General features: G+C 37.4%; 1 protein-coding gene across 2 annotated transcripts in view; it reads right to left on the bottom strand.

Annotated features, from left to right (window-relative positions):
- LOC150108483 (translation machinery-associated protein 7-like) overlaps positions 1-27,810 on the bottom strand; it is a 50,224-nt gene that overhangs the window by 9,491 nt on the left and 12,923 nt on the right. For both annotated transcript variants that reach the window (XR_016550663.1, XM_090415891.1), the window contains exons 2-4: positions 23,323-23,378; positions 19,486-19,573; positions 3,734-3,793 (exon numbers count right to left, since the gene is read on the bottom strand). Coding sequence is in view for 1 of the 2 variants with exons in the window: in XM_090415891.1 (XP_090272017.1) it covers positions 3,759-3,793; positions 19,486-19,573; positions 23,323-23,378 (179 nt within the window). In the remaining variant the exon portion in view is untranslated. The remainder of the gene's footprint in view (positions 1-3,733; positions 3,794-19,485; positions 19,574-23,322; positions 23,379-27,810) is intronic.

The raw sequence follows: 27,810 nt of genomic DNA on the forward strand, positions 1-27,810 counted from the left end.
TTATCATTCCGTTGTATAAGACTCTGATCAGACCACAATTAAGACTATTGTTTTCAGATTTGGTCCCCAGGCTTTGAAGAGGATAAATTAACTGTGGAAAGGGTACAAAGGCAGATAACAAGGACAGTTTCAGGACTGTATAATGTTAGTTATGAGGATCGGCTGAGAGAATTGTTGACTGCAGAGTTTGGTGAATAGAAGGAGGAGAGGTGATATGATTGAGAGTTTTAAACTGTTGAGAGGTGGTTACAGTATTGACACTGGGGAGTTCTTTGGCTTGGTTGAACAGCGGAAAGGAGTGATAACAAGGGGCCATTCCTGAAAGTTATGAAAGGAAACCGTGAGCAAGAGGATGAGGAGTGGTTTCTTTGCGTGGAGGGATACATTGCCTAATAAAGTGGTGAAAGCGAAAACGGTCAATGAGTTTAAGGAGTGATATGATAGAGTTTGTTTCCTAGAAGGGACCTCCCACGATGAGTCTTGATAGACTTGTGTTTCCTAGGAAGGACCTTTTGCGATGAGTCTTTTGACTACATGGAGGCCTAAATAATAACAATATTGCATTGACCTGTATTTGAGTTTTTGAAATCTTGCCAGGACATGTGATAGAAAAGCCAAAGGAAAAATCTCATGCTATGAATGGTGTAAATGGAACATTTTAATTTGTATATTAGTTATAATTGAAAGGAATGATGGTCTGGTGTAAAATCAGGTGTGTAAGACAAAGGTGCACACTATCCCCAGTGATTTGTCACCTATAGATCAAGTTATGAAAAGTGCATTAAACCTGATAATCAAAAGCAACTACTTTGGACAGATGTTATAGTCAAATTCGAAATTGGAAGCGATCACTATTTTAGTCTTGAGCAGGATAAAATTGAATTTCATATTGAAAATAATGACATGTAAGAAAATTTTAAAGCGAAAGTTTTTGAACTGTAGACTAAAATACACAAAGATTATTGAAGAAATGAAGAAAAAATGAAGGGGTTTGAGAACAGGAACCAAACCTTCAAGATTCAGTGGCAAGTCTTGAAGAAAACCCTGATTGAATCAGCCAAAGAGGCATGTGGTGAGGTTGTCTGCAAGGATAGAAAAATCAGAACTCCATGGCAGACACAGGAAGTTAAAGAGGCAGTCAAGGAAAAGAAGAAAGCATATCAAAAGTTCTTGCCAAATAAGTCAGCTTGTGCTCTTAGAGAATACAGAGACAAATGTAAGAAAGCTAAACACTGTAAAACTAGCTAAAAAAAAGTCATGGGAGGACTTTGGCAAGATAATAGAAAATAAATATCAAGAAGGTGGCAAGATATTCTGGAGGTTGTTGAAGAAGCTTAGAAATGGAGGAAAGAGTGCTATGAAAGGAGTTAGAGATGATAAAGGTGACATGAAAACAGGAGAAAAAGATATCCTTGACATATGGAGTAATTACTTTGAAAAACTGCTAAAAGAAACAAGCAGTGATAATAGCATAGTGGTAAAAAACACTGACTATGCATGCAGTCAGGAATACATATCCATACTTGAAGTAGAAAAAGCCACCAAAGGTTTGAAATGTGGAAAGGCAGCAGGAGTAGATCACATTCGACCAGAAATGCTGAAGTATGGTGGTATAAAAGTCTTAGTCACTGCACTGCATAGTTCAGAAGGATTGGACAGAGGGACGAATTCCCGATGATTGGAGTAGATTTCTCATAGTACCCATATATAAAAAGGGAAATAAAAACTGAATGTGAGAATTACAGAGGTATTTCCCTACAGAGTGTTCCTGGTAAGATTTATGCAAGTATACTTGAGAAACAGTTGAGAAGAATTGTGTAAGAAAAGCTTGATGAAGAACAAGCTGGATTCAGGCCAAATAGAGGCTGTCAGGATCAGATCTTCAGTTTACGACAAAAAAACAGAGAAATCATGTTAACATATAACAAAGATCTGTATTTAAGTTTTGTCGATCTGGAAAAGGCATATGACAAGGTGCCAAGAGAGAAGCTATTCAATACGCTACAGTTATATGGTGTCAATGGGGTATTATTAAGTAATACTTTATTTAAGTTATAAGTCAGCAGTTAGAAGTGAAGGAAGTACAGGAAGATGGTTTAACCACCTTACCAGCCATTAAAGTTCAAATACGTATCCTCAAAAGCTTCGTATCCATCATAAATTTCAATGTAATATCAATGGTATTACAATTTTAATATGCACTTCGCATCCATGGAAATGTGGATGTATATATACGTCCTGGCCAGTAGCGTGGTTAATGTTAAATCTGGTGTCAGACAAGGATGTACATTATCCCCTCTCTTATTCATTATCTATATTGATCACATTATGAAGGAAAGTGGTATTAAACATGATATCAAAATTGGAGATGTTAATGTCAGCTCTTTGCTTTATGCAGACGATGTTATACTTCTAAATAAATCTGCTACAAGTCTGCAAGATTCCCTGACACTAAATTGAATAACTGTTGTAATAGATATGGTATCAAGGTCCGCAATAAAAAGGCAAAGACAATGAAAATAGGCAGAATCATTGAAAATTGTGTACGGAGAACCTCTGGAACAAGTAAAACATTTCAGCTACTTAGGCATGATTTTTAGTGAAAATGGTAAATTAAATATGGAAATAGACAACAGAATCAACAAAGCTGATATGGTAGGAAGTCAATTGAATAAATTCATATGGAATAAGAGAAATTAGTCAGAACACTAAATTAGTTGTGTTCTGACTAAATTCAAAACAGTTTTAACTTATGGATCTGAGAACAGGGTCAGAAGTAAAACACTTGATCAAAGACTAGAGACTGCAGATATGAGAGTCCTGTGAAAGATTAGGGGCATGAACAGATGGCATCAATGGCAATATCATATTAAAAACAAGGATATTAGAAAAGAACTTGATATTGTCAGCATCCAGGAACGCATTAGCAGAGCTAATCTCAGGTTGTACGGTCACTTACACAGAATGGGCGAGGAAAGATTAGCAAAACAAGTGTTCTCTGCCATGTTGGCAGGAAAACAACCCAGAGGAAGATCAAGATATAGGTGGATTGATATGGTACAATGTGCCTTAGACAATAGAAATATAAGATCTGATAATGATAATATTGGAGTCTTGACAAGTAATAGACTGATTTGGAGGAAAATTGTAGATAGGAAGTTAGTAATGATGTAAATTTTTCATGTAGTACATCATATCCTGTACACCCCCCCCTTAGGGTACATGGCAGGAATTTGATGATGATGATAAATCTCTTGCAAAAGTAATTTAGGATCTTTCTTAATCATGCATAAAGTACAATAGGTGTAGCAGGCAGAATATATTGTAGCTATCCTCCTCTAAGTAGTAAACATGAAAACAAAATACTGTTCCATACATCTTTTCTCACATTTTTGCATATCCATGAAGCATAGTATACTCATGCTCTTTAGATTTTCCCCTTTGTGTATTAATTTATAGTACAAAGACATGACTTAGTTGAGGAACCAGACAGAATATGGGTAAGCTCATGTTAGCATGCTCCATAACCTCTTAATTTATTCTAATACTACTTAGGCATACATTAATCAATAATTATGCAAGTTTCATAGGTAAGCTTAGTTTTAACATGCAGTGTTCTAATGCTTAACTTTCATATCAAGACTATTTAAAGGCAAGTTTTAGCTGACAGATTTTCAGTTCAGCTATTATTCTTAGCCAAAGTAAAAATGAAGCATGCAATAAAAATACCAACCTGAGATTTTCTTTAAGATTTTAGATTATTTCTTCCCAGACTTTTTAATTCCACCTGAACCTAAATAAAATAATAAATTGATAAACACACTTAACTTTTATAGGTATCTGTAATGAATTCATGTAAACTTGTAAATTTCTTTAATATTGTGTTTTAATTATATTACACAATTTATTTGCGACCAATGTCTCATTCATTCAAGAAGCTGTTACTGTAGGTACACCACAAGTTAAATATGTAAGATTTTCTGTTGAAAAACATGCAAGCAGTAACTTTAATATTACAACATAAGAACAAAAAGCACGTCTAGTTTAGCAAATAAAATATTGCATAACACATACAACAAAATGAAAATTTTGTAAAGATTGGAGCTACTGTTAAGAATGTGATTTTTTTAAAATCTGAATTACAGTAGTCAAAATGCCAGCATGACTTGTCTGTGTGCATGAAACAGTTACAAGTTTAAATGCAAAAAATATTCTGATGACATTATTTACTGGTGATTGTGTGCAGACAATTCGTCAAAGTTGGTTGTACATGCCAACCTGGTCGACTCTCCATCCAAGGATTAAACCAAGTATATAATTTCTCAGTAACTTTAATTTATATTACATAGTCAGATTCCATCCAATTAAAAATAATGAATATGATAAAGTATTTTTTAAAGTAATGACTTATTTTTTTAATGGTATTAACAACACCAAACTATTTATAAAAATACTTTGGATTTGAATCCTGCTGGAATGGACAAGAATAATTGTAAGTGTAAAATGCATTTCAATTCCAGTGTGAAACCACTTATACTTACTGGAGGAGCGAAGTGGCTTGAATATTCACTCTCTAATTAACAGGCTTGAAAAAAAAGTTGCATGTTTAGTCTCAAACATGCAACTTTTTTGTTGCGTGTTTTTCCATATTGTGGAAAAACACACACACAATAATATAAGGTATATAACCCACCATCTAAACCCAGACTTCATTCCATCTCTTCAAAAAAAATAAGTATTTTTTGAGAATCACTCTATGAATGTGGTTCTGTTAACAAGTCACTGAGTTCAATAGTAAATCATGAAACTATCTGAATCATGGTTAAATGCATGTGGATTGCAAAGAGTGAGAAATAACTTTCTAAGATTTCATAGAAAATATTTCTTTTAATTAAAAGAAATACAGTGAAACATCCGTAACACACATAAATAAGATTCGAATAAAATGTGCTTCGGAGAAGTGAGGTCAGTTTGACAAACAAGAGGCATATAAATAAAATTATGCATCTTACAAACCAAATCAATAAATTTAATGAAATTAGGGAACTATGCAAATATAAGAAATATGAAGCAAAATAAGCTAAATAAATACAAAAGAAATACAATAATACATACAATAAAAATGAGTATGCACATATATGCAATAAATTTTGGATATAACAGCACAGGAATTGTGGGTGCCATGATTATTAAATATTCTGCTAGTTCTTTTTATAAGTGATTAAAAAAAAAAAAAAGGGGGGGGGGACATGCTGGTGTTAACAGTTTAATTGAAATACTGAAGAAAAAAAAAGAAAACTTTTCATAAAAAAGAAATGTGAAAATGTATTTAAGTGTTGTTTACTTCTCTTTCATTAGCTATTACTGTTCTGGCAAGATTCAAGAAGGCAACCAGCTGGAGCATCTTCTAGAGACTTACTCTCCTTCTCTACAGCGATTCCACCCAATCTCAGCCTCATATCCTGTGACACTATAATTATGCCAACTGGGATGACCTCTGGAATTTTTATGTCACTTTTCCATGGTCACATTACTGCTTTCACCATCCTGGTACATTCGAAATGAACTAATAACTAAAATCATCTTCACTGGAATAAGAGCCTTCATTCCCTACTCCACTGCAAACCCCAAGATCATACATATTCAAGCCCTTGTTTTCAAAAAAATGCACCTCTACTCTCCATGATAAAAATGCAACCAGGTTCAATACTTTAAATTAAAAACTCCAGCTTCTCATTCAGCATACACAACAGTCCAACTAAAAATGATTCAGAAGACTTCATACATATGGAAGGTATTCTGGTCCCTTGCTAAGGCAGTTGGCCATAACCTCTGCCCTTTCCTATTCCACCTCTCTTGCATCCTGGCACCATGGTAACCTCACTCAAGGAAAAGACTTAGTTTTTTTTCTTCCAACTCTTGCCTAGACGACCAAGGCAAATCACTCCCATATTGCCAGAACTGCCCACTGTATGCCTCCTCTGAGCTTTTGTCAAAAAAAGATGCCAGGAAAATCCAGATTAATCTCAATACAAATAAGGCTCCTGGTCCAGATGGTATTCCTCCAGCCGTGTTCAAACTTGTACTCTAGAATCACCCATCCTATGTTGCCTAAATATATAAACTATCATTCTACTGGAATCTACCCAACAGTGGAAGTAAACATACATTCAGCCTGTACCAAAAAGGAGACAAAAGTCAGCCATCTAACCATCGACCTAATGCTCGCACCTCATACTTTCAAACTAATGGAGAAGATTATTAAGTCAGCTTCTTCATTACCTGGAGACTGAAGAGTTAATCGGTGATCACTAACACGAATTCTACCATTATGATTCTATAGCTGACTCCCTAGCCAATCTCACCCACCTTTGGACAAAGGCTATGGAAAGATTTGGAAAAACCCATTCGATTGTGTCTAGTAGCAAACCCTCCTGAACAAGCTGCCATTTTATGGCATCTTTCATTTGTTCAACCAGTTTTCCTTCTAAATACATTGCAGTTCCCCTTTCATCTTGACAACTCAGACCACATTGGGCAAGTCTCCCACTGAATGCCCTCCCTCAACCTCCCATCCTCTGGTACTACAAAGGTGCCAAATGGTATGACTGCTGGAATATCTATTCTTTTCCCTAGTTTGACTATCACTTCTGCTCATCCAATCCTAAAACCTGCTCTCAACAAGTTGCAGAAATTATCCTCACCGACATGAAGGCCGTCATTCCCCATTCTACCCCAAAATCCTCATCTACTTTCCAAGCTCTGGTTCAACAGAAAGTTTATCAAAGCAGTCAAAGAAAACAAAACATTCAGCTTGCCACAGGAGGTTCACATCAAGACCCCTAGCTTCATAATACATTTCGTATTTTTCACCTGGAATTTTCATTTTTTTTTTTTTTAACTACTCAGAATATTAAACCTTATCAATAACCATACCATTAAGAAAATATCTACAAAACAATAAATCTGGAATTATATTAAAATGATTAAATAAAAACTATTTTATTTCCAAAAACTAAACTAAAATACATACTGTAGTTGTTGTTATGCTAAAGTATATTTCCAATACTCTCTCCTAACACCCATTGTAAGTTTAAACAAGTCACGAAGTCTCCAGCCATCTGACGGTGTTATGCTCTTCTCTATGCTTTGTTAAACAAAAGCATCAACCAACTTTGATATTAGGTCTCAAGCACTGGTCTTTCTTTCAGCAGTGAGATTTCTCTAACAGGTTGCTATTGCCCAATAATACGCATTTGCCACATCTTACCTTCCTTAACTCCACCCAGTTATGATGTATAGTCGGGGCAGTCACCAGATTAGATCGTGCACTGAGGCAAACAATTAAATATCATCCCAGATGGGTTATAAGACAAAACATAAGAAAATTTCCAATTGCTATTATGTTTTTATTACAAGAAAAATATTAATGCAAAATGATTACATAATAATATTAATTAAATGTTTGCTTTAGGGGGATATCGCACAATGAAACTGTTTATAAGCTCTTCTAAATTTAAATTAAAAGCTACGACCACCTCTATCGATATAGTTGCTACACCAACCAATCTTTCTTGAGTCACTGCTGTTCGCAAATAATTTTTAATCAGTTTAAGCGTAGCGAAGGCGCCTACTGCAATATGGCTGAACGCACGCCCTTATTAAGTCGCAGCATGAGGCAGGCTGCCTCTATGCTACACCCTGTCGACAGTACTGTGTATAGTTTCCAAATTTTACCCAGTTGAGTTTGTTTGTTAATGTTCCCATATAAAATGCCACAAGGCTTAGCAACCGAAGCAAGTACTTGCTTCCTGTTAGACTCACTATGAAACAAAAGCACATAAAGAGTAACACTTTTCACAAAATGTAACAAAAAAGTGTTTGAACTCAAATAAAAACGGACTGCTCAAATCGTTTACACTAATAACAAAATAACACATATCAAGTGAAAGATGCTTCCACCAAAACTTCCAGAAAGTAAGTTTTGTTTTTAAATATTTTCACAGCAGCACTGCGATCGCAATGGTGCACATGCGTTCTGAGTTTGTTGATTCGTTAGCAAGGCGTTGATGCCATTTTCAGACATTCTCGCAGTGCATACACTTCTTAGTGTGTGTGTGTGTGTTTATAATGTCAAGAAAATCGAATCGCCTCCTGCATGTGGAATTAGGACAGTTATCCATTTCTTGAATGCGAGGAATGTTAACACAGCTGAAATTCGTCAGCAAATTATTCAGATTTATGGAGAACATGCAATGAGTGATTCATGGTACAAAGATGGGTAACTTCTCGCCACCTCCGGCTGGGAACAATTCCATCATCCCTCATATAGTCCTGACCTCGTGCCAAATGACTTTCACCTGTTCAAACATCTGAAATCTTGGTGGCTGGCAGTTTCAAGACAATGACGAAATCAAAGAAGCAGTCAATACGTGGTTTGCGTCACAGGTGGCAACCTTCCACGACAAAACGAAAGGTGCCTGAACAATGGTGGAAATTATGTAGAAAAGTAGTGAAAGATGTCTATTTTAATTTCAAATAAAGTATATTTTTGTTTCTCTGACAGCACATCAGAACTTACTTCCTAGACGTCCCTTGTATTATGTATAGATTCATTACCATTTTGTTTGAATAGAAATTTTTATAAAAATTTTATTCAAAATATAGTGTATTAATCCATTCATTCATCTTCAAGGCGGCCCACCTTTCTTAATTGGGTTGTGGGGCCAGCAGTTTCAAGAGGAACTTCCAATGGTCACGATCCTCCACCACCAAGCTCAGGTGTTCTGGTGAGGCTCCCAAACGTGTCCACCCAAGGTTCTGAATATAATCTATCCAGCGAGTCCTTGGCCTCCCACCCTCTTAATATATTAATCGATTTCTAACATAATTTTGGATTCTCAAAAGTCACCTATTACCAATGCACAAAGCAAATGCAAAACTCATCAGCAGATCTAGATCTGATTTTGTACAAGTCAACAGCAGAAAACTTGCCTCTTATACAAATGGAAGTTGTGACTTCTGAACCCTTGCTAAAGCTGTTGGATGCATCTTCTGCTTGAATGCTCTTGCACATCTCTCTGTCTCATCACGATGGCACCACTGTTATTTCACCCAAAGTTAAAGCTGGCTCCACAAGCATCAGTCTTTTCTTGAACTCCTGCATAGATAATCAAGGAAAATCACTTCCTGCCAAACCAGAATCAGAGCATCATATGCCTCCTGTAACTTTGACAAAGAATCAGAAAATTGTTAAATAACTTGGACACTACTCTTCTTGTCCCGATGTCATCTCTCAAATTGTTCTCAAACATTGTGCTGCAGAGTTATCATTATAATCTTGTACATAGCTGGTACTTATCCCAATACATGGAAGCAATCACATATCCAGCTAATTCAAGAGAAAGAGAGAAAAAAAAAAAATTCAGCCAAATTACTGAATAATCACCATCACCTTGGTCCTCTCTGAAATAATGGAGCAAGTCATCAATAATTTCCACAAAACAGAGTAGTGGAAATTAATCAGATACCACCAGTACGAATTCCACTATTCAAGATTCACAGCTGACCTCAGCTTATATCGCTCACCATTTGGCATATGCAATGGAAAGATTCAGAGAAACCACTGTCACTCGACATTTCCAGGGCTTCTGACACTTCTTCTTTTGCAGCTTTTCCCACTTAAGTAGGGTCACTGTTTGTGGTGAGTCTCCTCCACAACTTCCTGTCTTGAGCTGTAGCCACATCCAAGTTCTTCATCCTCAAGTCCTCCTCCACCATCTCTTCTTTGGCCGTCCACACTTCCTCTTCCCCTGGACATCCATCTGCATGACCTTTCTTTCCCCCTCATCACATGACCAAACATCTCAACCTTGCCCCATGTATCTTTGTTCCTAAGTTTGTAACTTTCACTGTTCCCCTTACATAATCATTTCTCAAATGATCCTTTCTGGTCACACCGCACATCCACCTAAGCGTTCTTCAGGGCCACAGTTTCCAAAGCATACATCATAGCTGGTCTCACTACTGTCCTGTAAATTTGCCTTTTAGATTGATCGGCACTCTCTTATCACATAGCACTGTAGCCGTCTTTCTCTCCAGTTCCCCCATCCTGCATCCCACTTCCTTCTCAGCCTCACCATCCTCTTTCATTGTTGAACCTAAATATCTAAAGTCACTGACCTTCCTGATGACATTTCCTTCCAGCTCCAGATCTGTCTCCAGGCTGCCATCCACTTTGCAACACATATGCTCAGTCTCATACCTCTCTCTTCCAGTACTTTCCTCCAACTTTCCAGTTTGGCTGCCACTTCTCTTGATACTGCACATAGCACTAGGTCATCTGCATACAACATAGTCCAAGACGCATCTTCACTTCCTCCGTCACCACCTCCATCACAATATTAAATAGGAACGGACTTAATGCAGACACTTGATGCAAGCCAACTATCACTGGAAAATTTTCTGTCACTCCCAGGCAGGTTCGAACACTTGTCTTCACATTTCTGTACATCTCCTGCATTAACCTGACATATTTCTCTGGTACCTTTTTCTCCCTCAGACACCTCCAGACTTCTTGCCTTGGCACTGTATCATATGCTTTCTCCAGATCAATAAACACCAGATGTAGCTCCCGTTGTTTTTCTCGAAACTTTTCCATCATCTGCCGTAACCCAAAGATAGCACTGTTGTTGATCGACCAGGCATGAAGCAAATTGCTCCTTTGCAATCTCCATCTCCCATCAAGAACCCTTTCTAGGATTTTCATTGTGGGGGACATCAACTTTATTCCTCTATAATTCTTACAGTCTTGTGCATCCCCTTTACCCTTGTAGATGGGGACAAGAGTACTTTAACTCCATTCCTCGGGTATATTTTCCTGTTGGCAAACTTTCATGAACAGGTCCCACAGCAGGTCAATTCCCTCTTCCCCCAGAGCCTTCCATGCCTCCACTGGAATCCTGTCTGGACCCACCGATTTTCCATCCTTCATGGCCTTCTACTGATGTTCTGCACCATCCCCCTTAGAAGCCTGCCCATCTTCTCTCTGAGCCGTTGCATTTTCCTCATTCAAAATTCCCTCTAAGTATATTCTCCATCTGTTTCTTATGTCCACATTCCTCCATAATATTCTTCCTTCAGCATCTTTGATCTGCCTCACATGTACGATGTCCTTTGAAGCCTTATTTCTACATTTTGCCAATCGATAAATCTTTCTCTGTCCTTCCATTGTTTCTAATTGATCATAAAAGGTCTTGATATGCCATGGCCTTCGCATGTGCAACAACTCTCTTGGCTTCTTGCTTTTTATCTCTGTCCTCTTCCACTTTTGACTTGTCCCACTTCTGCTTTACCTTCCTCTTAGCCGTCACTGCTTCTTGTAAATCATTATTCCACTACAAACCCTCCTGCTCTGTAATCTTCCCGGATGTTTCACCAAGCACCTCAATTGCACAGCTTAGAATTACTTTTGAATCATGTCTCCACCAGTCTTGTACACTTTCTAGTCCATCTGAAATCCTCTCTAACACCTTCTCCCTAAAACGGTTCCTCACACTCTCTTCTTTTAAGCGAAACCACTTAATTTTCTTCCTCCCATGGCTTCCAAAGGTTCTTATCTTCAACTTTATTTCAAAGTCTGCACACAGCAGCCAGTGTTGCTGCACCACTTGATCTGTTGGGATTACTTTACAATTTGTTACTGTCTTAAGATGCTTTCCTCTAGTCAAAATGTAGTCAATCTGTGAACTATTGTAGCCACTTTTAAATGTTATCAAATGGTCTTCCCTCTTACAGAAGGAGTTCACAATTACCAGATCAAAAGCTACTGCAAAGTCCAAAATCCTCTCTCCTTCCTTGTTCATCATTTCCACAATGCACCCTTTCACAGTCCCTATTCTGTCTCCCTATGTGTCCGTTAAGGTCTCCTCCGACAATCACCATCTCGTTTTCTTCCAGTTCCCTCATTTCTTCATCTTGCACGTTCCAGAATTCATCTTTCTCTTCTGCTGTACAGTCAACTTGTGGGGCGTATACACATAAGACGACCAGTTGCTCTTCTCCAAGACCCAGTTTCATTCGCATGATCCTGTCATTCCTCCTACCCATTTCCAGTACTTCGCTCTTCATTCTGCCACACACCACAATTCCGACGCCATTTCTTCCCTCTTTATTCGCTCCAGAGTAGAACAATTTATACCCGTCTCCTGGTTCCTTCACCTTTTCTCCCTTTCACCTCGTCTCCTGCATGCATAAAATGTCCAACTTCCTCTTCCTCATCATGTCTGCCACCTCTCTTCCCCTTCCAGTCATGCTTTCAACAGTCAACGTTCCCACTCGCAACATTCTCTCCACTTGCTGGGCTCGCTTCTTTAACTGCAGCTGCCCTTGATGCGGTGGCCCTCGTCCACTTCTGTAGGGCAATGTGGCTGCACGTCGCTTAAGGGGTACGTCATAGCCTTGTATCACTTTCTTTTCGACTCATTTAATCATATCTAGAGCTGGCAGTGAAGTTTTATGACCGGATACCCTTCCTGACATCAACCATCGCCATTTATCCGGGCTTGGGACGGCACCTATTTGGGCTAGCTTACCCCCTTCGGTGGCTGCAATAGGCGAAATGACATAGCAAGATAGGAAAGATTCACCCCTAGCCCTCGAATACTCTAATAGCATTCGGGTAAGAAGCAAGAAGAGAAGAAAGAAAGAAGGGTAGAGGACCGGTCTACAGATAATACAACAGATGTATATTACATGAAGTAAGGCATGGTCCAGCATGCCTTACTTCATGTAATATACATGAAGTAAGGCTTCATGTATATTACATGAAGCTTTCTCTTGCCATACCCGTACTCACTAAAGTGAACCCATGAGGTTCCAGGTCTTCTGACACTGAGGCCTGCTAAACAAACTGCCATTGTTTGGTCTAGCTGCCACCCTCTATAATTGCATAATGAATTATCTCTGGTCTTTCACTGCATGTCAAGGTGGCTTCCTATCTTCAAGCTTTACCACCAATGCAGTAGCTCAGGGCTCTAGTTCTACCACATAACTTTCTTTCTCCTGTACATAAATTACCTACTCTGAATTACCACTAATCCTATTCACAGCTTTGCAGACAATAGTACTCTCTATTCATCCTACTCATTGGACAAACCAAGTCAGGCATACCAAGCTTCAAGATCATCTATAACCACTGCCTTAAACACTGATCTACAGACCAATGGGGAGAACAATCTGGTCACCTTCAGTGCCACCAAAATGCAGCCTTGCCTTTTCTCTTACAAAAGAGATCTCAGCTCCCCTACCCTTATCCCCAGTAATACACAAATCACCAGACAAATCAGATCTCTGCTTCAACTAACATTTATCTCTAGTCTCTTGGCATAAACACATCACAAACACCTCAGCATATAAAAAACTGCATTCTGTTTTGAAGATACTGTTTTACACCCAACCAACTCTTAACTTTATACAAATCCACCAGTCCCTAGAATACTGCTCACATATAGGATGGTACACCTAAAATTTCTGGTGATTGCTTTCCAGTGGAAAGCAATTTGGCTCATAGATGCTCCCTCCATTACAGATTCACCTTTATATCACAGACTCAATGTTTCAACACTATATCTATTCTAAAAGCACTTCAATAGTCATTGCTGCACTGAATTTAGCAACTATTATGTTGCACCTGTTAATACAAGAGCAGCAGCTACGTAGCATCCCTGTTCAGTACAACTACAAGCATGCCAAACTTGCAACTCCTCGTCATCTTATTCCATCTTTGTCATTGTCTTTGTCTTTTTATTGCTGACATTCATACCATATCTATTACAACAGTTATTCAATTTAGTCAGGGAATCTTGCAAACTTGTAGTGGATTTATTTCCAAGTATAACATCATCTGCATAAAGCAAAGCGCATACATTAACATCTCCAATTCTGATATGTTTAATACCACTTTCCTTCATAATGTGATCCATATAGATAATGAATAACAGAGGGGATAATGTACATCCTTGTCTCACACCAGATTTAACATTAAACCATCTTCCTGCACTTCGTTCAATTCTAACTGCTGACTTGCAACTCAAATAAACACTAAGTATTGCTTGATATAATGCCACATTGACACCATATAACTGTAGCGTATTGAATAGCTTCTCTCTTGGCATATGCCTTTTTCAGATTGACAAAACTTAAATACAGATCTTTGTTATATTCCCATGCTTTCTCAACTATTTGTCATAAAGTGAAGATCTGATCCTGACAGCCTCTATTTGGCCTGAATCCATCTTGTTCTTCACTAAGCTTTTCTTCCACAATTCTTCTCAACCATTTCTCAAGTATACTGGCATAAATCTTGCCAGGAACACTCAGTAGGGAAATACTTCTGTAATTCTCACATTCAGTTTTTATTTCCCTTTTTATATATGGGTACTATGAGAGATCTACCCCAATCATCGGGAATTTGTCCCTCTGTACAGGCTTTCTGAACTATGCAGTGCAGTGACTAAGACTTTTATACCACCATACTTCAGCATTTCTGGTCGAATGTGATCTACTCCTGCTGCCTTTCCACATTTCAAGCCTTTGATGGCTTTTTCTACTTCATGCATGAATACGTATTCCTGACTGTATGCCTGTTGAGTGTTTTTTTTACCACTGTGCTTTCACTGCTTGTATCATTTAGCAATGTTTCGAAGTAATTACTCCATACTTCAAGGATCTTTTTCTCCTTTTTTCATGTCACCTTTATCATCTCTAAATCCTTTTACAGCACTCTTGCCTCCATTTCTAAGCTTCTTCAACAACCTCCAGAATATCTTACCACCTTCTTGATATTTATTTTCTATGTTCTTTCTATGTGTAGCTCAGTGGATGTGGCGTTTGCACACAACCGCGCTTGGCCGCACGAAGGAAGGCTTGGTTTCGAGTCTAGTCGGCGACTAGAGGAAATTTTTCTAATCCTTTTTTCGACCGGTTCCCGAGTTAGTCGATCTCTGGCACGGGCGAGCAGGTTTTTCCTCCCGGAAACTCGGGTTTTTCGTCCTGTAAACTCAAGAAAATCGACCGTAGAACCCACATTATTTCAGACATTAAATATATTGTGTTAGGGTTAGGGACCACGAGATGGCGGCACATTTGAGTCGTCTCTCTTCACTGCGTACCGCTTAATTAGTGATAGCCTTGGGCCATCTGTCTCTGATTGGGTACCAGTGGAGATTGAACTGCCCACTCGGTCTCCAAAAGTTAGATAGGGCTAAATGGCCTCGCCTACTCCCGTATACGGGAATAAAAAGGCGTTAGCTATTAGCTGATGTTCTTGCCAAAGTCCTCCCATGACTTTTATTTGGCAAGTTTTACAGAATGTTTAGCTTTCTTACATTTGTCTTTGTATTCTCTAAGCACACAAGCTCACTAATTTGCCAGTAACTTTTGATATGCTTTCTTCTTTTCCTTCACTGCCTCTTTAACTTCCTGCGTCAAGCATGGAGTTCTGATTTTTCTATCCTTGGAGACAACCTCACCACATGCCTCTCTGACTGAATCAATCAGTTTTCTTCAAGGCTTGACACTGAATCTCAAAGGTTTGGTTCTTGTTCTCAAACTCTTTCATTTTTTCCTCAATAATCCTTGTGTATTTTAGTCTACAGTTCACATCTGAGAGTTGCTCAACTTTTATTCGCTTTAAAACTTTCTTACATGTTATTCTTTTCAATATGAAATTCAATTTTATCCTGCTTAAGACTAAATAGTGATCACTTCCAATTTCAAATCCACTGTACACTCTGGTGTCTTGCACCAGGGAGAAAACATCACTATCAACAATAATATAGTCAATGAGACTTTTCTTATTCCTTGCCTCTTCTCTCCATGTGAATTTGTGCACATTTTTATGTTGGAACATGGTGTTAGTAATAACGAGTCACCGTCCTGAGCAGAAATCCAACAGGTATTTGCCATTATTATTAGCTTTGCTCTTTTCTCCAAATTTTCCCATAAATATTTTTGTATGTCTGAAAATAATTTCCTACTCTGCTATTTAGATCCCCAACAAGGACCAACTTTTCCTTTTTCATTGTGTCAGTTGCTTTCTCTAAAGTATCAAAAAATTCCTCCACTTCTATCTCAGTAGAACCTTTTGTGGGACCATAGGCACAAATAAGTCTCATTGTCCAATTCTCCATTCTGATATTTGCCCACATCACTCTACTTGAGACTGCCTGCCATTCAAGAAGATTCGCCTCATATTTAGTGTTGAATACTATGGCTACTCCTTCTTTTCCTTGACTGTCATTGCCTGAATATAAAATTTTGTATTTATTACTCAGAAAGATCTGACCAGTTTTTGTTTCAGTCACCCCTATTATGTCGATCTGGTACTTATCTAATTCCTCAGCTAGCTCCATTTCTTTCCCATTCAGGCTTCTTATGTTGATAGCACTGATCTTTAACTCTGGTGATACTGAGTTGGGGTATGCTTTCAGATTTGTTCCAGTAGCTGACTTTTCACTGTTCGCCCTGGTTACCCGGCAAAAACAACGGAGGCTTCGTTTAACCGGGAGATGCCCCAGCCGGCATGAAATTTTGTCATGTTGTACCATCATTTTGTATATTGGTTTAAGCTAATAATACAATTTGGTCAGCTAAATCCCAAATTGCCAGCCCATCCTCATTCGTTCAGATTTGGTAACCAGGTAGATACCCAACAGGGTGCACCACGAGAAGGCGAGGATTGGACATTTCCTCATAGGTCATAAGCCCTGGTCGGTTCTCTGCATTCCTTTAAAGGCTATGTGGAGGTCTCCTCTCAGTTATACAGCTTTGGCCCTTTAGTACCCCCCTTTCATCTATTTCCTGATCAGAAATGAAACATGCAACAAAAAATGGCAGTGTCACTATGATTTAAGTAGACCTCCGCTAAAAAAAAAAAAAAACTTTCACATCCATTTTGCCAATCTATGGCATAAAAGGCTAAACATCTAGAGCAATCCACCTTTTCCCAAAAGAAACCCAAATTGCAGTTATAAATAGTCCAACCTCACTGTCCAATTTACACAATTCATTATTCCTTTTGGCACAAGAATGGAACCTGTGCCTTTTGTGAGATCAAACACTGCTTGCCAGAGAATGCTAAATTTAAAATTCCATGTGCTTTTGACTCCCTCTAGCTTAAGGATCCCTTTACCCCATTCATCTGTTGTATTTACTACAGGTCCAAATTGTGAAAACCTATTCTTCTATTCCTTGAAGTTCAACTTTCTGTAATTCAAATAACGATGTCACCCTCTTCTAAATCAGTTTCCTTCTTCTAACACTAATGCTTGAGGTAGAGGGATGTGAAAATATTTGCTATTAGCAATGATCTAACACAAACTGTACATCTACCAACTGAAATACCTGATAATCTTCTCCCAATATCTTAATCTATTCTTAACCAGTTTTCCCTTCAGATATATACCATAGAGGTAACTTCTCCTCTCAGTAACTAGAATCACAATCTGATCCAAACACCTGCTCTGAGTGAGTCATAAAAATTATCCTCACCAACATGAATAACTTCATTCCCCATTCCATCCCAAAAAAATTTTGATTTAACAAAAGAAATACAAAGCAGTTACAGGAAAAAATTCATACTGCAGGCAGCATGCAGTAAATGCAAACAACCATCCAAATCACCAATAGAAGAAAACTTGCATTCTGGTGTCTTCCAAGGCCATCTGACAATTTCTGCTCACTTGCCTTTTCACTGCTCTCATCCATAGGATATCTTTGTTATGGAATCTAAAGATAAAACTGACTTCTGCATCACTTTTCCAACTCCTGCAGAGATGACAAGTTAAACTGCCTCATACCATATCAGAAAGAGCAGCATATGCTTCCTTTTTTTTTATTATTATTATTATTTGCTTATTTTGGCAAAAAGACACAAATGAGTACTAAATATAGGTTGTCTTCCAGTGCTCCAGAAATAACTTTACTAACCTTTATTCATCCTATACTGTCTCTACAACCTGTTATACTCACCTGGCAGTTATCCCAGTACATGGAAGCAAGCATATTATATACAACATATTCCTAAAATGGGAGATCAGCCTGCCATCCAACTACTGACCAATCCAACACTTCTATTCTTCCCAAATAATGGAGAAAATCAAGTAATCACCTTCTCCACTACCTAGAAGCCTATCGAATTAATCAATGACTACTAATATGAAATCCATGGCTGATCACCCACCATCTCCAAAGGTTTGGAGAACATACCATCACTCTTGACATTTCAAGAGCATTTGATCATGGCTGGCATTGAAAGCTGCTAAGAAAATTGCCATTATCCAGTCTACCTGCCACCCTTAATAATCAGGTAGTCAGCTATCTCTCTGTTAATTCACTGTGTGTCATGATGGATGGTTCCTTTTCTCTGAGCTGCTCTGTCAATGCATAAGTGCATCAGGGCTATCACTTACCCTTCTCCTATATATAAATGACCTACTCTTAATCACCAATACTCTTATCCACAGTTTTGCTGGTGATAGTACATACAATCACCAGCAAATACCGTACAGATCAAATTCCAAGCATTCAAGTTATTTGCAACTGGTAGCTTAAACCGATCTCTATATTATCCTTCAATTGGGTAAGGATGACTTGGTCAACCTTTAATGCTAGCAAAATGCAGGTAAGTTTTTAAGGGTCTTAGCTTACCCATCCTTCCCCTCAAGTAATATACAAATCACCAGACAAGACCAGATCTCACCCCGTGGACTAAGATTTCCTTCCAGGCTTTACTTAGATACAGAGATCACATTAATAGCTTCCATTGCCTTTAAAAATATGGCCACTCTTTTCTGCTCAAAATGTTATTTTTCACTCATCTACCTATCACGTAAGAATCCCAAATCTTCTAAACCTTAGAATACTGTTGACATGTTTAGCATCGTGCACCTAAAATCCCCCCCACCAACACACAAAACAATCTTGGTGCTATCTAAAGCAGATAAATTCAGATGATAAATAATCCTCCACTCACTGACTCACCCCAATAACTATCTCACATATACAGTTAATGGATACTGTTCCAGTGAACTGGTAGCCATCATTTCTATGCTTTCCATTTGACCTGTAAAATGTAAAATGAACAGCTGCCCGATATTCTTTTTCAGTCCAACTGAAAACACACTGAACCTGTTTCTCCTTTTCTATTTCATCTGTTTGTCCTCCAGAACAGCATTCCTCAAGAAGTGCATCATAACTGTTAGCAACTCTTCAAGAAACACATCTACAGATTTCCTCTTTCCCAACCATGGCACTAATGCAATATATGTTCTTCTACCTCTTGTTATGCAAATGACTTAAAAATAAATAAGCTGCATATTATAGTTTCTAGGAAATAATGGAGGAAGATTAAGAGAAACAAAAGTGAAAACATTAAAGTAAGTATAACTTCTTTGTGAACTTAGTTTAAAGTAGATTTATTCTTACACATAGGGCCTTTTTGTGCTGCCTTCTGAGAAGCTTCTTTTAATGCTTTCTGTTCTTCTTTTAGCTTCTGTTTAAATTGAGAGTCACTCTAAATACAATAAATAAAAAAAAAATACATATTCTCAAAGGAAATTTTATGATCATTGAAAATTATACACCTTTAATTTCATTTCCCACAGCCTTTACCTTTAATTTTATTGAAAAATTAAAGGTAAAGGCTATGAAAAAAATTAAACAGAAATTAAAAGACACACAATGCTTGGATGTAAAGCATTTGGAAAATTACATTCAATATTCAAAAGCCAACTGCCATTATGCCTGAAGAGAAAAGTTTTTAACCAATGTATTCTTCCAATGTTTCACAGCCATATTGACATATGGCTATGAAACATGGACACTTAAAGGTAAAGGAAATTCAAAAATTAAGAATACAATTTAGCATGGAAAGATGTACGCTTGGTATCACAAGACTGGATCATAAAAGGAATACATGGATAAGAAATCAAACCAAAGTCTCTGACGTCATGGGAAGAGTCAAACATCTGAAATGGCAATGGGTACATATTGCTCAAAGACAAGATCAATGATGGACAAAAGAAGTACTGGATTGGATTCCACAAGAGGAAAAACAACCACGACACCAACCAAAATCACAGTGGATTGATGATACCAGATTTGCAGGAGTTACATGGGAAAGGAGAGCCATGGACAGACAGTTTTGGAGTAATCTTGGAAAGGCCTTCATTCAGCAGTAGATTGACAATGGCTGCTGATGATCATCTACTATAGCTACCTTTCCACATTTCAAGTTTTTGGCAGCTTTTCCTACTAAGTATTGATATGTACTCCTCTTTTTGCAATTCCTCTTGAAAATTCTCTATTACGACTCTGTCACTGCTTGGGTTCATTTAACAGTCTTTCAAAGTAATTACTCCAGACATGTAGGATATCCTTATCTTCAGTTTTCATGTCATCTTTATCATCTTTGATTGCTTTTACACTACTCTTTCTTCCATATCATTCAGAACATTTTGACACCTTCCAGATATTTATTTTCCACTGTTACAAGGTCTTCCCAAGAGTTTTGTTTAGCTACTTTTACACATAGTTTAGCTCACTTATAATTTTCCTTTGTATTCTTTTAGGACATCTGATGATTTAATTGATAGAAACTTATGGTATACTTTCTTCTTTTCCCAGACTGTTCTTCTTATGTTCACCGGGAGGGGATCTTAATTTTCTATCATTGCCAAATACCTCTCTAGCTGAAAAAATGTTTTCTTCAGTTTTCCACTAACTCCAAGGTTTGGTTCTAGTTTTCAAACTGCTGCAAATTTTCTTCAATAATGTTTGCATAGTTGAGTCTACAATTTACTTGTAAAAATTGCTCAACTTTAATTCTTTGTAAAACTTTCTTACATACTGTTCTTTTCAGTGTGATATTAATTTTATCCTGCTTAGTACCACGTAATGGTCACTTCCAATTTCAAATCATCTGTACTCTTGTATCTATCCTAAACTAGCTTTTTGATATCAGTATCAATAATGCCGTAGTCAATGAGGCTTTTCTTATTTCTTGTGTCTTCTCTCCATGTGAACTTGTGCACATCTTTATGTTGAAATGTGGTGTTAATAATGGCTAGTCCATGTCCTGAGCAGAAGTCCAGTAAACACTCTGCATTATTATTAGCTTTGCCCCTTTCTCCGAATTTTCCCCAAAACATTCCTATATGCCTGCTGGGATTCATTTCATATTGTGCTGTTCAGATCTTGAACAAGGAGCATTTTTACCATTTTCCTCATGCCAGCTACTTGTTCTAATGAATCAGAAAATTCCTCCACCTCTTAAGAAGAACCTTCTGTGCAACAATAGACACAAAAGTTTCATTCCCTGTTTACTCATTTTGAAGTTTGCCCACATAACTCTATTTGAAACTGCCTTCCAATCAAGAAATAGATTTTCATGTTTCGTGTTGAATGCTATTTGAAAGCTACTAGTCAAAAACATCTGAAAAACAAAAAATGAAGAAAAGGACTGCACTTGAGATGATTGCAAAATTTAAAACCGATGTGGCCAGGCATTAAGAGTCAACCCAACTTAACATGCTAAGGGAAACTCTGCACATAACTCCAACACTGCAGTATTAAAAAAATGCTTATCAGTATCAGGATGAACAGTTCATCAAAAAAGATAAAAAATGGATCTCCTTTAACACTTAGGAGGTCGTGGTGGTAATTTTGTCGCGTAGGACACGTATATCTGAGAGATAACATTCATTACTAGTACGTGCTAAAATGCAAAAAAACAAACACTGCAAATATAATTCATGATGGTACAAATTAAGCGAATATTGAACCTAACATTATTTCATAGCCGAATATATATAGAGAAACTAAAAGTTTTGGCAGAGCAAGCATAAGTAGTTCAACATTGGGCAACTCGTAGTAAAGGTGGAACAAGCAGACCACTTTTCTTAATATTTTCCATAAATGTAAAGCACATCTCCTAAAGGATATGTAATAAATATTGAATCCAACATTATTTCAATATTATTTCAAGTTTCGTGCCAAAAATATAGAAACTAAAAGTTTTGGCAGACGCAAGCATAAGTAGTGCCATACTGGGTAACGAGGAGTAAAGGTGGGGCAAGCTCAAGAGCACTGTCCTCAGTATTTTCCATAAATGTAAAGCACATCTTCTAGAGAATATATATGATAAAAATAAGCTTTGGTTCTCTATTTCAGTAATACATGATGGTTTATTTATTTTCAGTTACAATCTAGAAATTATTGAACAAAGAATAAAAAAAAAACAAATAAACTATACTATACTGACATCAGATGTCGCTGTATCTCTCAGATAACATTTACTGTCAAACATCATAAACCTTTACATAACATGCGTTAAACCAAACTGACAGCAAAAAAAAGTGCAGAATATCACTCGTAACATATGAATGCACAGCTACTCATGACCTTCAACCTATACAATAAGGTTGAAGTTAAAGTTAAAGAAAGTTGAAGTTAAAGTTAAAGGTAGATAAGTTAAAGAATATTCATGTTAACAATTAGCACTTATTTGTCAGATCAGATGCAACCTCCCGAGTGTTAATAATTCAACTATTTTAGGGTGCTTAACCAGTTCATTTTGAGCTGGTTTGGAAAGGCATGTCATCAACACTGTATTCTGAACTAGAAGAGCAAATACATGCCGTTCAATCAAAAGTAGGTATTCTTCAAAAGACAGTAGCAGACAGGATATGTCAGTTAAAATTGTGGGAGAGGGGGGCAGCAGCAAGGAACTAGAAATGGAGCTTCCCTCTCAACTCAACGTATACTGTGGACCTGGCACTATCCAATTATCACTTGTTCCAATGAATGGCTCACTATCTGTGCAGATGAAAAACTTTAACATTAGTGAAGTGCCAACTCTAATGATCAGTCATAGTATTTTAAAGGGATTGAACTACATATATATAGATGGATCAAAAGCACAGACCATAATGGTTTATATTTTGTTGTCTGAATCTGTTCTAAAGCAGGTGTTTCAGAATCATTTAGTTGTTGGGACTAGTACTGGTTTTACTGTAATGCACATTCATTAGAATGACTAAAATATCTGGAAAAAGAATCAACATGCCACCATCTCCCATTTCCTGAAATCTACATCCCAAAATTAAAAATTGGAAAAGGCATAGAACTGAGAAAGGAACTTCAAAAATAGTAATTAAAGATAATCTTTCTTTTACAGATAATAAGAAGAGCTGCATTACTTTAGTGTCAGACACTGTATATAGCAAAAATGAAATGACAATGGATAAATATAAAATGTCTTACATCATCAACAAACTTGTCATCTTTCTTTGGCTGCTTGAGAGGCTTCTTTTTACCACCTAAAAAAGTTAAAGATAATGCTTTTAAAAGTTAGAATCTTTTAACATCATAATTATAATAGTTTTGAAAATGGTTAAATATAGTAAAAGAAATTGGAATTTATTTGCCACTGCTATATATTTCACTCACTGTAACATGAGCATAGTTCAGGGAGAAAGCAAAAGAACTAGTCACATTTAAAATATTAACACAAGAATGAGTGAAACAGTACAAGTCCTACTTTCATGTGTCTTAGTTGTGGCTGAGTGAACAGAAGAAAACACTAGTAAAGTTCCAAAGAACACGGTCAGGTATAGTTATGCAATTAAAAATGATAATAAATAATAATAAAATAAAAATTAATTAAAAAAATCATGAAACAATTTATAGTGATTACTTCCCAAGACTTGGAGATAGACAAGCAGTATGTTTAAGATTAGGGCAATGGCAGTGTTTTGCATATTTCAAGGAACAAACAATCAAATTTAAATCTACTACAACATAACTGATCACAGTGACCTTTATGACTACTGGATTAGATATGCTTCTTGTGACGATGCCATGAGAAGCAAGGCCTGAACCCTTTGATTCTAAGTCTTACATAATCTTGTTCTTCGATTTTGATCTCAGCAGAACAGATGGTCTGGCCAAACAGCCAACCAAGGTGGTTAGCATACGCAGTCTACAACCAACAGGCTGCAAGTTCGAATCCTGCTGTGTGTGGGAATGGATGTTCGCCACTGTCTTTAGGTGGCAGATAAATTTCAACACTTGGTGTGAAACTACCACCCAGCTTATTAGAGACCAAGTGGCTTGAAAAAGTTCCATGTATGATCTTTAAACAGGGTTTTCAAACTATGTAAAAAATAAATTAAATACAAATACACTATCTGATCAAAAGTATCCAGACACCTACTTGAAACTGTAATCAGACTTTCCCTGTGACACACCTTCCAGTAGTGGACATTAATAAAGGGTGGGTCTGCCCTTTGCTTCTATAACAGCTCTAACTTTGCTGGGGAGACTTTCTATCAGGTGTCAGAACTTCTCTGGAAGAATGGCAGCCCATTCTTCCTGAGGAGCTGTAGCCAGAGCAGTTCATGATGTGGGTCATTAGGGTCTGAAGCAAAGTCACCTTTCTAATTCATCCCAACGATGTTCTATGGGATTCAGGGCTCTGGCGTGGCCACTTCATTTTTGGAACGTTACTGTTGACAAACCATTTCCTCACAGACCTTGCTTTATGGCAGGTAGCATTTTCATGCTGATATAGCCTGTGGTAGAAGATCAGCTTGATGATGACAATAGTCGTCACCAAACTGATCTTCTACCACAGGCAGTATGCAACGGGTCAAAATGTCCTTGTACCCTTCTGCATTTAGATTTCACTGTAGTGTTATGAGAGGGCCAAGTCCATTCCATGAAAAACACCCATCACACTGTAACGCCAACTCCTCCAAATTTCACTGTTGGCACTACACATGCTTGCAGGAATCATTCTCCAGACATTTGCCACACCAAGACCTTCCCATCGAACTGCCACATGGTAAAGCACGATTCACCACTCCAAATCTCATGTTTCCAGTTGTCCACTGTCATCGCTCTTTACACCACTGCAGACAGCGCTTAGCATTCACAGGAGAAATGTTTGGCTTATGGGCAGCTGCTCGACCATGGAATCCCATTCCTCTTAATTCTCAACGCACTGCAGAACTCCCGGATGGTTGCTTCACTTGATGTCTGGTGATTTTTCCACGAACCACCTTCTTCAACACTCAACAGTCCTTGTCTGTCATTAAATGCAGTCTATCTGACTGTGGTCTTGTTGTGGTTGTGCCTTCACATTTCCACTTCAATCACATCACCAACTGTTGACTTGGGAAACTCGAGGGTTGAAATGTCTCTGACAGATTTCTTACTGATGTGGCAACCAATAACTAGTCCATGTTCGAAGTCACTGAGCTCCATTGACCTACCCATTCTGCTTGTACTTCTTATCACTGGACAACACACAGCTCCATGTCTCCTTTTATACTGGTATGCGAGGTCACAGTGACATCTAGACGTCAACTTATGAATTAGAGGGGTATCCAGATAATTCTGATCAGATAGTCTATATATATAACTGATAAAAAAAATATGAAAAAAAAAATACCCTTAGCCCATTCAAAGTACAAAATGTACTATAGGTTTGCTTATAACCTATAATCTTTTTGTCTGTCAGAGCAACATAAAAAAAGTATCTACATATCACACTAAGGATCTAGAATTGATGCTAAAGAGCAGTCATTGTTTGAACCATTCCATAAAGTAATTAAGGAGGATAGAAGAAAGACTACCACCAATGAGAGTACCTTCTATTTGATGGTAAATTTCTATTTTATGCTTATTAAAAATTTTAACTCTTTCACTGTATTCATTTTTAAAATTATGTAAAATTTACAATAATTATATTACAGTTTTACAATGCCCTTTAAAGCTATTCTTAGTTTTGTGGCATGCTCTCACCATGAAATTATTTAGTCTAAGATGAGTCAAAAACCTAGTGAACCTAGCAAGCTTTGCAATGGAACTATGATCAAATTATAATTCAACTGACCAGCAGAAAACCCACAAAGTAAAGTTTTGTAGACTTTTTAATTCCTTCATGAATTTCCTCTTACATGCAGCAATCCAAACATAAGTTTCTTGTAGTGCTTATATATTACTAAGTCACTGACTACTCTTATTACAAGAATTATTAGGGCAAAAGTTTAATACTTCAGTTCAAAGAGTTGAATATTATTCATCTGACACTCATTCTATAACCCCCCAACCAGCCACGACGTTGAGATAAATCTGGATACAAAGCTCTAAAATCCATTGAATAACATGGATAAGTAGTGTGCAATTCACTATTTCATCCATATTGGCCAGTAGGGAGATTAAAGGAAAGACAGGCATCTAGAGATAACTCATTCAGTTACTGAACTGATATTTTGAATTAGTCACAAGGAATTTTTTCACATTCATGAGATACATATGAATGCAAATACAACAGTGAGAAGGGAAGCGAGAGTTCAAAATGGCAGCTCCAGTTCTAATGGATGTGTAGGTACATTGAAAAGATAATTCACCTGATGGTTTCATGAGGATAGTTTCCCATAGTTTTGACAGTGAGGCAACCATATTTATCCAGGTTAGATCACTGGAGCAATGGCAAATTCCCAAAACACTTAGATGTGTATATGAGGGTGTTTTTGGAATACCCAAAAATAACAGGAATTAAAAAAAAAAAAAAAAAAAAAATCATTCAAGTTTATAATGCTATATTCTAGTCTCCTTCAAAGTACTCTCCATGTGAGTCAATACACTTGTCCTAACATTTTTTCCACTGCTGGAAACAGTTCTAGAACTTCAAATGGAATACTATTTATTGCCTCCAGTGACTTTTCTTTCACTTTGTCCACATCAATGAATCACTGCCCTTTCATGGTTTTCTTTATCCCTTGGATAAAGAAAACCATGAAATCATGAAAGAAAGCCAGAAAAGCGCTTTTTTTTTTAATCCTCTAAGCACAAATTTAGTGGACACATTTCAAATGTAAATATTCTGTTAAAATTCCCTGGCACAAACTCAATGACAAATTTGCCTCTTCAGAAACTTGCTCAATGGTCTTTCGATAATTTTGATGGATTGCTTGGCAAACCTTTGATGTTTTCATAATTTCTGCTTGTCAAAGGTCAGCCAGATCATCGTTGGTCTTCAACTGACATGTTCCCATGTCATGGGAAAACCACTCGCAGACCTGTATTTTACATAAAGTGTTGTCCCTAAAGGTTTGCTGAAGCATAACAATAGTTTCTGCTGTAATTTTACTCAAAATAAACAAAATTTCATGCACACTGTTCCTTGTGGTCAGCCAACACAAAATCACCAAACTTGCTTGTAGGCACTAACAAAAAAAAGCAGCCAGAACAACAAACCAGTTCACACAGGATGATGCTACTTTTCAGACTGGCATAGAAAGGTGCACACTCACAATGCCTAGTAGCATCATCTGTAACTAAAAAATGCTCACGCACACACCAAATTCAGATTCCAATTATTTTTGGGTGCCCCTCATATATTTACATGTGTACCATAGGCTTTTATTCCCTTAATGAATCTGATGACATGTGTCAAATGGCACATGTTGCAAGTCCCATAGCTTGGACTTGCAGATACTGCACATATTTTCAGTTTCATGGAAATACTGGCTGTTCTTCCTGTAACCAAATGATATCAATTTTGAGAAAGCAAGAGGATAATGTAGATGCCAGGATGATCTTTTGGTAGCCATTTTTTGGTGAGACTTTAATTATGTCTGAATATGAACACACACATTGAGAACAAAATATTTTTTCTGAGGTACCCGAGATATAAAGATTGATAATGGATATTTTTGCACATTTAAGAGGTTTGTTGATTTT

This window comes from Typopeltis vanoorti, chromosome 3, assembly GCF_054136105.1.
Source record: "Typopeltis vanoorti isolate ZY-2024b chromosome 3, IOZ_Tvanoo_1.0, whole genome shotgun sequence".
NCBI classification, from domain to species: Eukaryota; Metazoa; Arthropoda; class Arachnida; order Uropygi; family Thelyphonidae; genus Typopeltis; species Typopeltis vanoorti.